This window comes from Diadema antillarum, unplaced genomic scaffold (genome assembly GCF_040938485.1).
Source record: "Diadema antillarum isolate AM-2024a unplaced genomic scaffold, OU_Dant_1.0 scf00000081, whole genome shotgun sequence".
Taxonomy (NCBI): Eukaryota; Metazoa; Echinodermata; class Echinoidea; order Diadematoida; family Diadematidae; genus Diadema; species Diadema antillarum.
Window position 1 is genome coordinate 1,811,949 of NW_027270970.1, and position 16,671 is coordinate 1,828,619.

Consider the following 16,671-nt stretch of genomic DNA (forward strand, 5'->3'; position numbering starts at 1 on the left):
TACTCAAGATTTAGTGTTGCTATTACAAACAAATCCCCTTTCAAATGTCAGCTGTCAAAACTCAAGGGGATAACATTTGTTGAGGTTTCATTGTTCTTGAAATAATTATGCTATAAAAAGAGAGGCAGATTTTTTTTTTTTCAAAACTCAGTTGTTGAAGGAAAACTGACATGGAGGTGTAATTCAACAAAAATTGAATTGTATTACACTTTATCAAAATCAATTACAGTCATTCTAATCATGACATTGTGACAACAGCCTTATGATTACTGATCATATCAATATATACAATGGTCTCTACACAGGGGGGTGACATCAAGCAAGCCACAGTCATAAAGCAGTGGTGAGATCATTCTTTGGGTGGGTTTAGAATGCTGAATTGTGAGACACAATCTAAAAGCCACCACACAGGAACAGAACAAATTTTGTTCGTACGTATGGAAGGAGGTATCCTCTTGCCCAGGTGGTCATAAAGAATGAAGTGCGCACAGGCTGCTAGTTCTGACCCGGACTTGGCGTGGTAAGGAACAATGGTTGAGACTTGGATGACGTCATCATCTGGTTTGGGCTGTCTATTGAGGATAGTCCCACCTCCTAGCTGAATAAGGTTAGCCAATTCAGTCTTGGAAGGTGTTGGGTGTGTGAAGGTGCCAGAAAAGTAGAAGTGACAGCCATTAAACAGTCCTGGGAACTATTAGAATGAGAGCAAAGTGAAGGGACAAAGTGTCTTTACTAATCAGAAAAAGTTTCATTTCACTATACTATGCCTTTCCCATTGACATTAACATTGCCACACAATACAATGTGTATAGGCTGCAATGGGATAGCTTTGACTACAATCTCACCTGAAAGAAATCTGTCTATAGCAGACTGTTTGTAATTCGTATTACCTGCCAATTGTACATAAGAGTGGTATACACTTCGCACTTGTATTTACAAAGGTGCATTTATTCAAATACGCATGCTTAAAATGAACATATATTTCAAAATAACTACTGTAAAAGTGGATATTTTCGCGTGACTAATTTTTCACGCTTGGCCGGGTCGGAAGAGTTTCGCATGTTTTTAATTCCGCTGAATCAAGACATCACGCACAGGCACATATGGCAAGCAAAAATATTCGCGTGCTTTTATTTTCGCGCTAGTTTCTGGTTGCGCGAAATGCGCGAATATTTGAACACCGCGAAAATTTCCACTTTTACAGTACTTGGAATACCGTTGGTTTGACACAGCAACATGCAAGCAGACTGATTTTCTCATTTGAAATAGGTCGTAACTGTAGGACTCTTGTACTTATACCTTTATACACAATTACATTTCTGTACCAGTATATGTGCAGCTGTGTTAAACAGGTTTTGTTTTAATGAAAAATGCATGGTCACATTTTTCTTGTTAAAATTGGATTCACATGGACAACTATAACATTACTGAATTGGCATTGATTACCAGAAATCCATGGATTTTGTATTTAGTTGATCATGGTCATGTAATTCTGTCATGAGTATTCATCATTTTACAGCTTACAATCTTTCCTTCATAATAAGACACACAAAAAAATCATCTTGCAACATTTATTTTGAATTATGATTCAATATTTCATTGTATTTTTCAGAAGTAGACATTTGAAGTCTACAAAGCTAAAAAGCAAATGTTGATTGGTTGTAAAATGATGATCCCTGTTATTGTCATGAGGCAAGATCATGACTATGACAGTGTCTTTGTATGAAGAAAAGAATTCACCTGTTTCTGCAGGTTTTCTCTAGCCCTCCTAGGAGCTTGGCTCTCAGGATCAGCTACTGTTCCTTGAATCTCAAATTCAAATTCCTGGACTCTCTTTCCTTCATTGAGGCAGCTCTCCACCCCTGCAAAGAGACAAAAAATGAGACTTACAATTGTACATAGAAACTAAGTTTGTTACATTTAGTAGGTCTTACATACAATGTCTTACGAATAGTAGCTAGTTTGAGGAAAGTAAGCCATCTGTTCTGACAAGGTTACAGTGTGGGAAAAAAATAGGAGGGGAGGGGGGCAAAATGCCTGGGATGACACTATACATTTCTTAAAATTCTAACATTAGAGATATATATTTGATGTCTAATTTCACCTTGATGCTATTATCTCTGTAAATATCAGTAGACACACTGACAGTCTCTTTTTCATTTTCATTTTTTTTTTCTGTGTGAGTCTACTAGAATGCAAAGACTGAGAAAAGTGTATGACCCTGAGTATCCCAGATTCATGTAAATTTCAAAGCTGAGGTATACATCTAAAGCCTACCAAATCTATCCCAAGAAATATGAACATCAAAAACTGCTTATCTAAGGAATATCTGCTAGGTGTATTCAGTAATACTGTTTGCTTGGTTTGAGGACAGTGTAAAGTTTAAGCACACTTACATTTAAATGGCAGGACCCATCTGCCGGTGAGAATAGCTTGCATGTATTTCATGGTGCGCAAACACATGTTACTTTCCTCACAAGACGTGATAAGATGTGTGACTTCCTTGGAGAACTTTTCTACCACTCTCCCCTTCAGTAGTTTGGCACAGGTCTGTAAAGCAGCTTTCTCCTTAGATTGAAGCCCTGAATGACAGATAGAATAGAGAGTCAGCCTCTTCAAATCCTTGAAAACATATTATACTATGTTTGGTTCTGGTCCCTAGTAGCAGCAGGCATTGCATAATGATTCAGATTAATGATTCTTACATCAAGTTATTTTTACTGCAAACTGACTAACAAACTGCCCAGTACGTATTTACATCAACAAAACGTCGGGTGAAAATGATAAGGGCATGAAGTTGCCACTAAACCCATAGTGTTCGAGGCAACTTAACGCCCATTCATTCTCAACCAATGATGACTGCAATGTAGTGCTGGCTCTATCAATACACCAGCCTAGTGTCCAGGTACATTGTATGTACATGGATGTAGGAAATATACAGTGTAACATAGAAATTGACTTAAATCAAGTCCATTGGACTGAAGCATGAATCATATTTTAAGGCTGAAAGCTGATAGTCGTGGTGGTCACTAGTGCTCTCTTTTGGAGGAAGGGTAGAAAGAAGGATCAAATATTTCAAGTGAAAGAAAACATCAGTTTCCTCTTTTTCTGGACTTTCTCTGCAACAGTAAGACGATCAACACTTCCTGCCTAGAGAGTCAGCATCTTCATAGACTGTATGAAAGACATGTACTTTTAACAGACATATAAAGAAGAAACTATCATGCTTTCTAACATCATATTCGATACATATTGTGAATTTCAATTGTGTAAGACTGAGACACAAATTTCTGGAGGCTCATACATTAATAAACTGGTACACACACTGACATCTCATAGTGAAGGGTATCCTTTATTCATGATTCTCAATGTGCTTCAATCAGGAATTCTAGGCTACTTCAGTCTTCTATCAGTGGATTCACAGAGACTCCACCCCAAGCACCTTCTGATCTTGAGATTCTCCCGCCTGAAACCCCTAGCAAACGGGAGACCTCAAGTTGATGTGTGCGAAGCGCGAAGTTCCTATGGTTCTAGATGTTCTCTGGTGCTACAATATCTAAGGCTTATTTTTTCAACATACGATGGCAATAAGTAAGAAATCCTTTCCATCGGGAGACACAGAGCCAGGGCAGGAGAAATCAAATCTCAAGCAGGAGAACGGGAGATTTTGCAAAAATGGGCTTTCGGCGGGAGATCTCCCGTCGAAAACTGGAGAGTTGGAGTCTCTGGATTCATTGTACAATAGTATCAACACTTTGTGACTGAGGTGGAAGCAGCTTATTAGCAATTGTTTTTATATTCTCATGTGTAATAGTGCTCTGGTGAATAATTATTTACATTGCCATATCCACAATTCATATGTGTGATGACTGGAGACTAAAGTTGATTGTCAAATCAGTCTTATTAGTGCAGCATTTGTATTGATAAACATGTAAATCAAACACAGCAAGCATGGAGTACTGAGTAGATACGATTAGGGATATGATCATTGTATCTGCATATACTAGTAGTGATTACATGACCATTTAGTACTCTTGCCATTTGAAATCATTGTGATCAACGGTATATCTTTGTCAGTAAAGAACACTTAGTTCTTCCCAATATGTTGTAGTCCCCTTTTATCTTGTCATAAGCATAGTAACAGGAGGCATCTTACACCAAGCAACAATGGTGGTTACTGATAGCAGACACAAGTACAAAATAAATCTTGTGGACTTTCAATAAGTCTTGAAGTGCATAATTTCTCAGCTGCTTGCCCTCAGCAAAATTTAGAGTGATAAACCTAATCTACATAAAATATGCTTTTATTGTCAAATTAACTAAAAACCATGAGGAATGAAAGGACAGGAGGAGGCCAATTAAAATATAAGAACCCAATTTACCAAAACAACCAATCAAAGCAAGTACCGGTAGGGCAAAGATGACAATTAGCTAAGGTGATTACATAACACCAACTTGAACAAAGGAATCAGATGTGGGACAGAGCTGGGAGTGAAATGGACGAACACATATAAATTTATGATTAATGAAGGTAATGAGACAAGTACAGTAGCTAGGTCAAGTGAAAATGGGTGCCAAGCTAAAGACCTAAAAAAAAATAATACTAATAAATTTCATTAAATACCAAACCAGAAATAAAACCTATCTTGAGAAAAGGAAGCCCAACCAAATGTCATCTTATCTAATGTATACTTAACAATGACCTCCTGGTACTGCAATTCAACAACACTACAAATTTTCCTTTACTAGTACTTTTATAATAAAGTAAGTCACTTTATTGAATCCTTGTCTGTCTGTACATCTTACCGGAGGCCAGGAGGACAGGGTGCTGATCCCATAGATGCTGACGGGGAAAAGTGCCGGTTATATTTCGGTCTGAAGTGACATCAGCCAATGGTTTGGTCATGAGAGCCTTCTTCATCTGTGATGTAGCAGCAAGGTCCAGGGGGGTCAAGCCATGGACATTTCTGACAGAGGAACAAAAGTTTGGTGGTTTAAAGGTTACCCATTACCTTTGAAGATATTGATATCACCCTACTAAATACAATTCTTATGAACTGGATTGGTTTTGACACATAGACACAAACTAAGATAACTGACAGTTATCAGAGGGCTCACAACTAACTGGGCCCCATTTTATCAAAAAATATAATCAATTAATAAATTTCCTTACCACACATGCTGCCACAGACTTGTGATAGAAATCAACTTTATAATCATACCTCTTCATAAACAGGGCCCTGGTATCATGAAACTGATGCCATATTTTCTGTAACTATACAAGACATATCAAGGATACTTTAAATTTTACAAGGCTTACAAACAAAGATATTCTTTCTTCAGCACTATGAATTACCAACATATGATTTTCAGCCATTCATTGTGATGGAAATTGTTTCTACACAACCTCACCCGGGTCTGTTTCATAAAACTCGTTATCAGTGACAACTGCCACATTTCTATGACAAATTTGCTCTCAGCCAATCAGATGCAAGGATTTCAGTAGCTTATAACAACTATGACAACTTGTCACTGCAATAACAAGTTTTATTAAATGGAGCCCTGGTTTGAGTGTTTATGCATGCACTTGGTTCCAACCCAAGCTATAACAAAAGATTGTGACATCATCACTTCTGCACTCTATACATAACGTTTGTGTGCATAACTACAGTACAGTCAAACCTGTCTATAGCGGCCATCCAAGGGAGACGGGAAAAGTGGCCATTATAGACAGGTGGCCGCTATAGACAGGTAATCCATCTTTGCATTGCTTACATGTACACGTGTCACTGTTGTATCCTTACATGTACATGTGTACATGTAAATGTATGTGTGTACATATGCACAAGTGTGTTTCATGCATTTAACCATGCCAGTGTATAAGAAATTGTTGCACAGTAGTATGTGTACTATCGTGAAGAAAGCTTAACACTAGTGCATTATTATGACTGAATGAGGGATGAATGCAGCGGTGGCGATCACTGAACGTTGCCCGCACGGCTACAAAGCAGAAAAACACACTGAATTATCGGCTCGGCTACGGCTCCATTGGGTTTTGGGCCGCTACAGACAGGTTAAAATCTACCGCGGGAAACAAAATTTGTGGCCGCTGGCCACGTTAGACAGGTGATCGCTATACACAGGGTCTTAACATTGCTTTTCTCTCGGGGGATTTTTCAGTGGCTGCTATAGACAGGTGGCCGCTATAGACAGGTGGCCGCTACGGCAGGTTTGACTGTATTCATATCACAACTAACAAAAAGTTGTGTGATGAGAGTTTTGGTCCAATAATGAAACATATTCCCACAATTATACAAACATTAACCCGTTAAGGACGGGCTGACTTTGCTATCAACATATACACCTAGAGACATCTGCCAGAGTATTCTTGGGACAAGTCTGTAACAGGTTAGTGTATGGGGAGTTCAATTCTCTGCAGTGTTGACCAGCTATTCTGAAAGCATTTCAACATCATGTAAGCAGCATGAAGTGTGTGTGACCATGTCATATGCAAGTGTTGCATAATATGTTGCTCACACTACTTGACCAGCACTGCATGGAGAAAAGTTTCTGAGTTTTGAAATCTCCAGTATTACTCAATCATAGCCGATTTTTCTTTCTTTTATGCGAGAGAAAAGGAAAGTTCTCTCTGCTCTATTAACACCAACAACACAGATGATTACAAAGTACAATGACTGTTATGGTTGTTGACCAGAATTGAGTTTATGGGTGATGTAATTCGATTACAACTTCAGATCGTGATGTATACCTAGGTTGCACTTTGGCTCCTTCGCTTCTATGGCACTCGGTTTCTCAATATCTAACATGGATCTGTTTCCAAACCTATAGAGGGCTTGTGACATGAGGTATGAATTTTGATTTTGACGTCTCTCAAACAAACAGTGCACATAGTGATATCACTGTTTTGAAAGATCTTTTAACAAATTCATTTTCCTTGGACAATCCTTATCTTTTTGAGAGTCACTTCAATACTGTCTTCATACCAGTTTAAAGTGAAGAAATAAAGTGGAGATGCAGCAGAAAACTTTTGATCCAATTCAAATAAACAATGCCAAGACTGATCTCTTCCTAATTCTTCAGTTTTTACATTAAAAAAAGAATCTCAATGATTTAACATATCTGTATGATCAAGATACTAGAAGAGAATATCACAGAAATGACTTTTTGAATGCATTCCACTGATCCTCATAGAGCTTGTACAAACCTGACTTGAAGAGACGCCCCTCGCTGTCGAAGAGTACGCACAACATCCAGCCTGTTATTACTGACAGCATCATGGAGTGGAGAATCATGCTCAAAACCAGGAGCATTGATGAGAGCTCCGTAGTCCAGGAGCAAGCCAACAAGAGAAGTGTGACCATGATTACAGGCTTCATGCTGTGTATAGATAATAATTTGTCAGTGTGATATTTATCACACGGATTATACAGTACAAGGTTTGCATACGGTTACACTGTGTGATACAAACTAAGATTGCTTAAAGAGCTACAGTTGGTTCTTGAGTCTGAATTGATTACTAAATTTCTTGTATTGCTTTCACTTACAAGTCTCATTGCTGGATTTCATACCTTGATATGTGGCACAAATACATTTGACACACTAACAACTTCTTTAATAATTTTGCTTGCACATTTTGCAAAACAGGGCACCATTGAAACTTTGCATTTCAAAGCAACTCAAGAAATCAAATACAAGTACACTGTATCTTTGTGCAATGCAGCTGAAAGATCAAATGTGACACTGCACCTCAAAACAAACAAAAAGTCGCCAGACACGAATTTTTAGTTAAGACCATATTCTGAAAGAGCAGACTTTAAGCTTTAAAATGATGTATAACTCAAATCAAATGGACTCTCCTAACCTATCTTAATATTGGAAAGAAAGCACAAACTCAGGAAAAGTGTAAACTGAGAAAAGAGGCTCTGAAGTACAGTGTCTATTCAAGCGCTTAATCTTTACCAAACCGTGCTGGATGTGCGATGAATGGGACAAAAAAGAGGAAGTAAACCACCAGAATAACAACAATGAAGGGATTATCAGATTAAACTGAAATTAAGCATGTACCATTAACACATTCTGTCCATAATTAATGCCAATTTTCAAAGCAGTAGCACTATCCTTTCAAAAGTTATTAGAGTTGAAAGTGAAGAGTGTGGACAAGGTTTTTCAGAAATGAAAAAGGGATTCTACAGACACACCTAATCACACTATTCTACCAAAAATGTTCGAGATAAACTGCTTAAAAACACACTTTGCTGCCCGTTTTATGATACCAAATTTTAGCATAATGTAAACGAAGACCCGCTCTTTCAGAAAATATGAAAAAGTCAAATTCGGCTAGGTTGACCCATTTCACTTATTTTCAGTCCTCACGCAAGATCAGTGAGTGCGACTTTATGTTCGTTTTGAGGTGCACGGTCACAAATGCAACTTGAGGGGTCTGTTTGCATTTGATCCTAAATAAAATTGCCTTTACTCAAAAGTCATGTTTTTAGCAAAAGGGCCGGGGAGCCAATAAATCAATAGTGTGATAAATCCGAGAGAGAATTAAGACAAGTTTGAGAAGAAAAGGTCAGTTGATGAGGTCAGTTGATGAGGTCTTACAAGTGGTGTCCAGCCAGCGTTGTCCTTGACGTTTGGGTCAACTCCTCTCTCCAAGAGGGACTGTGCTACATCCATCTCTCCCTATTGATAGCCACATGTCATATGAAAGAGACTGAGAATCAAGACACAGCACTCAACAAACCATACATTTCACAACATGCAAATATGGCAATACATCACTATCTAGTGTACTATTTTAGATATTCACAAAGTAACATTGCCTAAATCAAACAATGGTGTTATAATATGACAGTACCAATATACAAAAGAGGGTACATTGTAGTAATCTACAATTATGTAGTTTGTAGTAAAGAAAGCTGGTTCAAGTGTCTGATAATGACACTAGGTGCTATTACGACAAGTACTTATTGAAAACTTTGTGGAATGCATAATATCTCTTCCTCAAAACACTGATGGGTCTTACTGGACATTCTGAGACAAAGTTAAAGCTGAAAATGACATTTTAGCCAAAGTTCAGTAATCTCTAACATGCACAGACATGCCCCTACCAGGAAAGATACACTGTACAATGTAATTGAAACAGTTTTTGTAGAGATGAATTCAACCAAAATGTAGTCCTACAATTCTGTGAATGCAGCAATATTACAAACTGTAGTAAAACACATCACCAAAGTTTGAGGATAATTGGAGAGTCTGTTATAATAAATATGTTTTGAAGTTTTGGTGTTGCCATCTCCGGATATAAAGTCAGCAACAGTTCATTATGTCACGTAGCAGTAAAACAATATAAGACAATGAACACAATTCCACACATTTTCATTTTCCTAGCATAATAAAAAGCACTTGACTCACCTTTCAGAAATTAAACCAAGGAATTAAACCAAGGAATGCATACTCTCATTACAAACTGTACTTGTAGAATTCTCTTTACATTTTCCTTATTGCTCTAATATGGCTACAGTATGTTAGAAATTGCAGTACACTTCTTCTCCAGCGATGACAGCAAACAGATTTAATCAAAACTTGTCACTTATTTATCAGTCTCTGTAAATGTCAATGCAGCAGGCTGGACATAAAGACAATTATTTCAAGACTTATCCTATACTGTAAAATTGTCCAGTGTAGACTTGAACCTTGAATTTACCCTCAAATCTTACAAAACTTTATTTCTGTTTTGCTATACCTTTGTCAAATTTGAGAAAACATTTTACATATATATATGCCCAATAATTTACTCACCCCCCACCCCACCAAAAAATAGATAGCTTTCACGATGTGAACATGACCTTTGATATTGCGAGATAAAGAGAGAGAAAGGCAACTTTATTAAAGAGTAAAAAACAAAGGAAAACTTGAATGATAGTTGAAATTCACCACAAACACATGTACTGTTTTTCAATCTCTTGCCTGTCCTATCAAAGATTCTAAAATACAAAATAGAAATAAATGTTTAAACACTCAATGTTACAACTCTTTTGTTCTCTCTCTTTATTTCAAACTTACCTTAATGCAGGCAACATGCAGAGGAGTTTCTCCTCTCTTGTTCTTCTTGATGATGCCATTGTGTAGTGAAGCAGAGCTAGGTTTGAGAGAAGAGGGCCCATGTCCCCCTAAAGTTCTTTTCTTTCTGCTACTTCCTAACAGACTGCAGTCAGGTGACTGTACCATCTTGATGTCTTTTCCAGTCGATGTCTGCACGTCTCCTTGTACAATCACTTCAGAGTTAGACTTGTCCTCTTCTTCATTGGTTGCCTTTTTAGGATGCTTTTTTGTTTTTCCCTGTTCCTTTTGAGATAACCTCCTCTTTCTCTTCTCTACACATGTTGATCTTGCTGCAGCTATCCCAGCATCACAGTGCTTCGCATCTTTGGCTCCCTTCCATTTCATTCTTCTTACTCGAGAGGAAGACTTTGTTTCACACTTCTTTGCTCCTGTGGCTTGTTCATCTTCATTTTCTTTCATGTTTTCACACACACCAACATTTACTGTATCAACAGATCCACTGTCATTGATTGTGTGGTCATGTGACCCTTCTTCCTTAGCACTAATTGAAGTCTGAAGGTTTCCATCAGAGAAAGACACATGCTTGCAAGGCACCTTATCAGGTGCTTGCACAGTGGCCACAGTATGCCACATTTGGTTGGCTGCAGCAAGTTTCTTTAACTTTACAGCACGTTTAGCTTTAAGCTCCTCTTCTCTTGTAAGTTTACGTGTTTTCCGACGTGTTGGGTAAGCCTCAAGATGATCAATGTATGTTAACATCTGTTCTGACGTGGATTTTTTCAGAGTGTCCATGCCTTCCCTTGTGTCCAAAGACTCACATAGTGTGTTGCTCTGTATCACATGGCTTTCCCTTTCCTGCAAAGAATTCTCAGGATAGTCTCTTCTACACTTGGTGTCTTTTGGTTTACTCAGTTCCTCTCTCATTCTCTTTGCATTTGAAACATTGGCATTATGATTATCACACGGCTGGACTCTTTTGCAGGAGCGAGATCTTCTTGGTATATGACTAGAAAGCACACTCTCTTCAGCAGTGCCCTCTGAACTATTCATAGACATGGACTCACTTTCAGACCCATGAACATCGAAGTTGGTTGCAGTATCTTCACTTTCAGCAGACTCACTCATGAATGAAGCTTCCTCGGGATTTGGTTTTCTTTTCACGGTGGCATCGTTTTCAGGAGCAGAGTTGATGAGTCGATGTAATCTCCTATACAGTCTGACAACCATACCAATCTCTCGCTTGATCTGAAGATCCTTGGCCCAGGCAGGAGCTTGACACACAGGGCAGGAGTTTCCTACATGCTGCGTGGCACAATCCCTGACAACAGTATGGTAAGTATGAAAGAGTAACTCATGAATGTGAATTTACATCATAATAACTGTGATTTCTCAGAATACTTTAACTACTCCCATTAAAAAAAAAAAAAAAATGTTTAAAAGTAGAGTGAAGTTATGAAGAAACAGACAAGACTGAGACGTGGAAGAGTACATGCAGCAAAGCTTCTGGACCAAAGTTGCATGAATGTGACTCTGCGGTACTCTAGCTTAGCATTAAAACATTGCTAGTATCTGCATTGTGGTTTAATATGCATCGAGAATTTACAAAACTACATATATGTCATTGTGAACGTCGGCTGCATTAAAGTCAGAATTCTCAGCATTCAATGTCAAAGTCTTAAAGCATAAAAGGGGTCTTTTCTGATGCCCTGATTTTGATAGACTCCACTGATCTCCTACTATATAACCATAATCTACACTGTACAATCATCGTTCTACATGCACACACATACAATAGTGCTGTACTTCGAAAAAGAAAAGTGAACAGGAGATTACATTAATCAGGGAGGTGATTCCCACCTCCCTGCATTAATTCTACAGAAGTACAATTACAAAACACTTTGAACAGAAGCAATGTGTGAGTGTTAATGAATAATCTATTCCAACAACAGAGAAAGTCATTAAAAAGTATACAGTACAATCGAGGTCATGTTGTTCATAGAAGAAACATTGAAAGAGAATCCAAGAAAATTTGTAAGACTGAGTCAATCAACCCAGGGATGAACAAGAACATACAAAAACAAGTGTAGATTATCATTTATTGGTCATTCCATTGCACTGGGCAACCTTTATGACATACAGTATACTAGAACTGAGAAACTTACTGTTCACATACAGTAAGTTCAGCAATGTTTGCTATTATACAGTGTGTATCAATTTCAATGAGAAAATCTGTCCAACTACTGTATACGCTATAATTTTCGCGTACATAAATTTTCGCGAATTGCCGCTGTCACACATTTTCGCGAGTGGTTAAATTCGCGATTGGGGGACCAGAGAAAATATGAAGTGGCAAAGAAAGTGTGAATTTTCAACTTACTAGCAAATAAGAATGATACTAGTTATACACTGCATGAAAAAAACTTACCAAACTCTGCGAACTAGTAAGTTAGAATTCAACATTTTTGAAGTGGTTAAGTCCATCGCGCTAGATTTCTGATGAGTGGTCCCCTTGCGATAATGGATTGGCTCTCTACAGTATTCGTAGGTAGACGTGGACGTGCGTAAACAAGCTTAGCCAGTATGGTCTGTTCGGTAAGCCGTGACATGGTATACTAGTACTGAAATGTTCGTATCATCAAGGAAAGGGATTCATTTTGGAAGGTAATATTTTCGCGTGTTGTTAATTTCGCGAATAGCTCCCGACTCGCGAAATTCGCGAAAATAAAACCCTCGCGAAATATATAGCGTATACAGTATGTGAAAAGTGCTTAAGCATCATGGCTTTTTGTTGCTGTTGTTGTTGTGAAGTTAATTTATACAAAACTCTACAGTGTATTCTCATAGCAAATGGTTGTAATAAATATAGATGTACTGTACAAATGTAGGCCTATGCAATGAAACTTCCGTAGTGTGGTAAGATCTACAATGTTTACTGTAGTTAAACTTGTGACACATAGGCCTTTTAAATACACAATTACAACTTGTATTTTATAAATTTTAAGAAACTGAAGGGGAAAACTTGAAACTACAGTGTATCTGTAGGCTTACATAACAAAAATAACATCATCCTGTTCTCATTCATTCATCATGTAACTGAGATAAAAAGTAGGATTTTGTGCTGTACATGTAAGTATTCCTAAAGTAAAAATGATCCGCATGTACTTACCTGCAAATAAGATGAGCACAGCTGCCCAGGGTACATGGTTCATTTAGCAACTGAAGGCTAGAATAAGAAAACATTGAAATAACCAAATTTGACAACTTCATATTGTTTGAAAGTATTCAAGCAGAGAATAGACTAAACAGCTATTGGCTAATTCAGACTATACATTGCTTTGAAAAATGATACTTCGCCATCCTGTTGACCTCCTTTATGGTTGGAAACTTCAGGACAAAAAATTCATTTTTTATGAATATTACACATTCCATCACTTTGATACTGACAGCGATTAATATCCCCCCTGCTTTCTGAAAGTGGTTCCGGTTAGTCAAGTGCTCTTTCATCATGCTAGCGTTAGAAAATTGAATTCTTGTGAAATTCTCATTACATTTCTTTGTATTGTTGTCCACACATACAATTACGTCATAACCAACCTCCACTCCAGTACCATAAAAGTGGATATTTTCGCGCGCATAATTTTATGCGCTTATTACAAAGAATTTCGGGTGTTTTTAATTCCACGGACTCAAGACCTCAACTAGGCCTACTGGAAAATATGGCAAGCAAAAATATTTGTGTGCTTTCATTTTCGGCCTAGTTTCTGGTTCCTGTGGTTGCTGGAAATGCGCAAAAATTTCAACACTGCGAAAATTTCCACTTTTACAGTTAGTAGAATATGTCGTTAGATATCTAACAAAAAGTTACAGTAATTACACAAAGGCATGGCATGGCCATGGAGAAGGTCTTACCATACTGCACATGACAGAGATCGTTCAAGAGATGTCAGAGCGCTCTTTGTTGAAGCCCACGAATCCATGCCGACATTTCCGGTCATCTTGAATAGCTCATCAGTAGAACCTCTATAACGTTACACAGGGTCTGTTACAACCACCTTTCAAGTGAAACGATGAAATGACGTTTGACAAATAAATCTACATCGAATTCATAAGAAGTTTGCGGGTGACAAACAGAACTATACCAAAAATGACTATGATTATACCGGTAGTCTCTGCTTATATACGCAGTAAATTTATATTAAGATACGTCGCGCCACAGAATTCAACCTTCCCGCGTTTCTATGCATTTATGTGCTGGTGAAGCCTACGGTACACTCGTGCGTATACACAAGCGCACACAGTGCGCAGGAGCGGTACGATACACGACCCCGTCGTCCCATGGCGTCGAGTTCTGTGGTTTGCTGCTGCCCTCAATGTCTACTTCAAGATGCGGTGTGTAAAAATAGTCGCTCCCTCGCCGCAGCTGGCGAATTCTCAGCTCTGTAATTCTTTTTCTTTTTTTTTGTGCTCGCTTAATGAAAAGAAAAAAAGATGTTTTGAGTCTTGTATCATAACCGTGCTCAAAACAATACTCAGGCACATCGTGCCGCAAGTTGTGGTGGATTAGGTCAAAGATTTTAGATCCAATTATGAATTTGTACAAGCTATAGGCCTAAATATCTAGGATTATTGTAGATTACCAAATAAAGGGCCAGTATGCCCTCTTACTCCTTAAAAGCATCATAGGCCCTACATGTATTGCACGTTTTATTTCGTGACAAAAATACAAGTTGTACAGATATGAATGATAAATAAGCCTGTATGCATCCCCAAACTTCTGGACAATACCAGTCATAGCTGTCACACGCAGAATTATAAGGGTGTTACATGCAGGGTCCGCAGAACGGGGGGGGGGGGGGGGGCTGCAGCCTCCCCCCCCCCCCCCCCACCCACACACACATACTGTGGGTTCGTGAAAAAGAAAAAGAAAAGAAAGAATAAAAGGGAAATAATCGGGGGAAAATCACAACACCCATGAATTTGAATTTCCAAAGATTCCGCCCTTACATAAAGTTCCCGTCTAATTTAGCACCGGCGCGCCGGTGCTACGCCGCGGCGTAGCAAAAAGGAGGGGGGGGGGGGGCTGATGGTGGTGGTCACCCCCTCCCCCTTAAGATTCTGAATAATATTCTGATCGAGTGCACAAGACTTATCTCTTACATTCCGATAAATCAGTAGTCCCATGTACAAGGGCTAAGGGGAATATCCCCTTTTAAACAACCCTATTTCCTCTCTCCGTTCCCCCGATCATTTTTTTTTTTGTAATTTCCCAAATATTCCATCAAATATGCATATAGGAGATATCTCAATTTAAACTTTAAAAGGGCAATTTAGTTCCCTCGTACGCTTTCTCCCTGTCCCCCCCCCCCCCCCCGCCCTGTGCATACAGGTAGACTATGGCTACACTTCAAACATATGCCACAAAATGTGTGCACCGATTAAAAAGTTTAACTGCATGCAATTTCCCTCGTGCAGGAGGGATGTATGTAGGGCTTATCCCCTCCCACATCATCCTGCTATGTCTCCTTCCACAGACTTGCTACATTTCTCTGATTGACAAATTTCCAGATATTCCAACAGAAGTGTGCGCCAGATTGTTGAATTTCAGTTCCGAAGGAAAAAAAAAAAGCTCCTTCGAAGAGGAGTATCTTGCCACCCTCCCATTGATTGGTCCCCTCTATTGAGCAGCTAGATATTCCCACAAAATGTGTGCTTCAGATCGCTTTATTTCAATTTTAAAAACGCGAAAGATATCCGTCGAGCGGGAGGGGGTATACCCTCCTACACCCTCCCCCGCCTATGCCTGTCTACTCTATTTCATTAGACTTTGTACCTACACACAGATGATGCACACGCGGAATAAGAGATAAATGCCGTGATTTTGCTAGTAACACTTCCCTGAAAAAAAGAAGGCCATAAGTAGTCCTATTGCGCCAAAACTTTGCACCAGATCGCTGAATTTCATATCTGAAAATGTAAAATCACCGTGTGGGAGGAGAAGTATCCCTTATGTACACCTTCGTGTGCATGCCTATTCTGTTTGATTGCTTAACAGACAGCGTTCATGAAATTCATTGTAAGAATTAGTACAAGAAGTTAATTTAAATGTCACCACTTTATAGGCAAATTGTTCAATAATTATCTACATCAAAATATCTTGCTACTTTAAACAAGTGGGGCCGTTTCAAGTCGATAAAACACGCAAAATAATGCATCAAATTGCACCATTTACATCATCAAAATGCAAAAAGTTCTCACCACCGTGGGAGGGAGGACACCCTGCTATGTCTCCTTCCACAGACTTGCTACACTTCTCTGATTGACAAATTTCCAGATACTAGTATTCCAACAGACCTTGACACCCCCCCCCCCCGTCCCGCAGCCCAGTCCCCCCCCCCCCCCCCCCCCCACCTCCACACTGAGAACGTTCCGCGGCCCCTGTGTTATAGTTGTAAAATTTATCTAGGAACAATTTGTCTAATTCTATATCATATTAAAATTGTTTTCCTCATTAAAGAAGACAAACATTCAATAAGGTTTTCGTCTTAACTCCTACGATAGGAAATACTGTACTTGCTGACGTTG

The 16,671-nt window shown here is 38.7% G+C and overlaps 1 protein-coding gene across 1 annotated transcript; it reads right to left on the reverse strand.

Annotated features, from left to right (window-relative positions):
• Positions 1–349: 349 nt before the first annotated feature.
• On the reverse strand, positions 350–14,090 carry LOC139717731 (BRCA1-associated RING domain protein 1-like). The gene is made up of 9 exons (XM_071629232.1): positions 13,999–14,090; positions 13,256–13,312; positions 10,090–11,407; positions 8,626–8,706; positions 7,226–7,398; positions 4,807–4,967; positions 2,397–2,582; positions 1,741–1,862; positions 350–691 (listed from the first exon to the last, which is right to left on the reverse strand). Exons 1-9 carry the CDS (start codon positions 14,082–14,084, stop codon positions 350–352), a joined length of 2,526 nt encoding a protein of 841 aa, XP_071485333.1. The 5' UTR covers positions 14,085–14,090.
• Between the last annotated feature and the right edge of the window lie 2,581 nt (positions 14,091–16,671).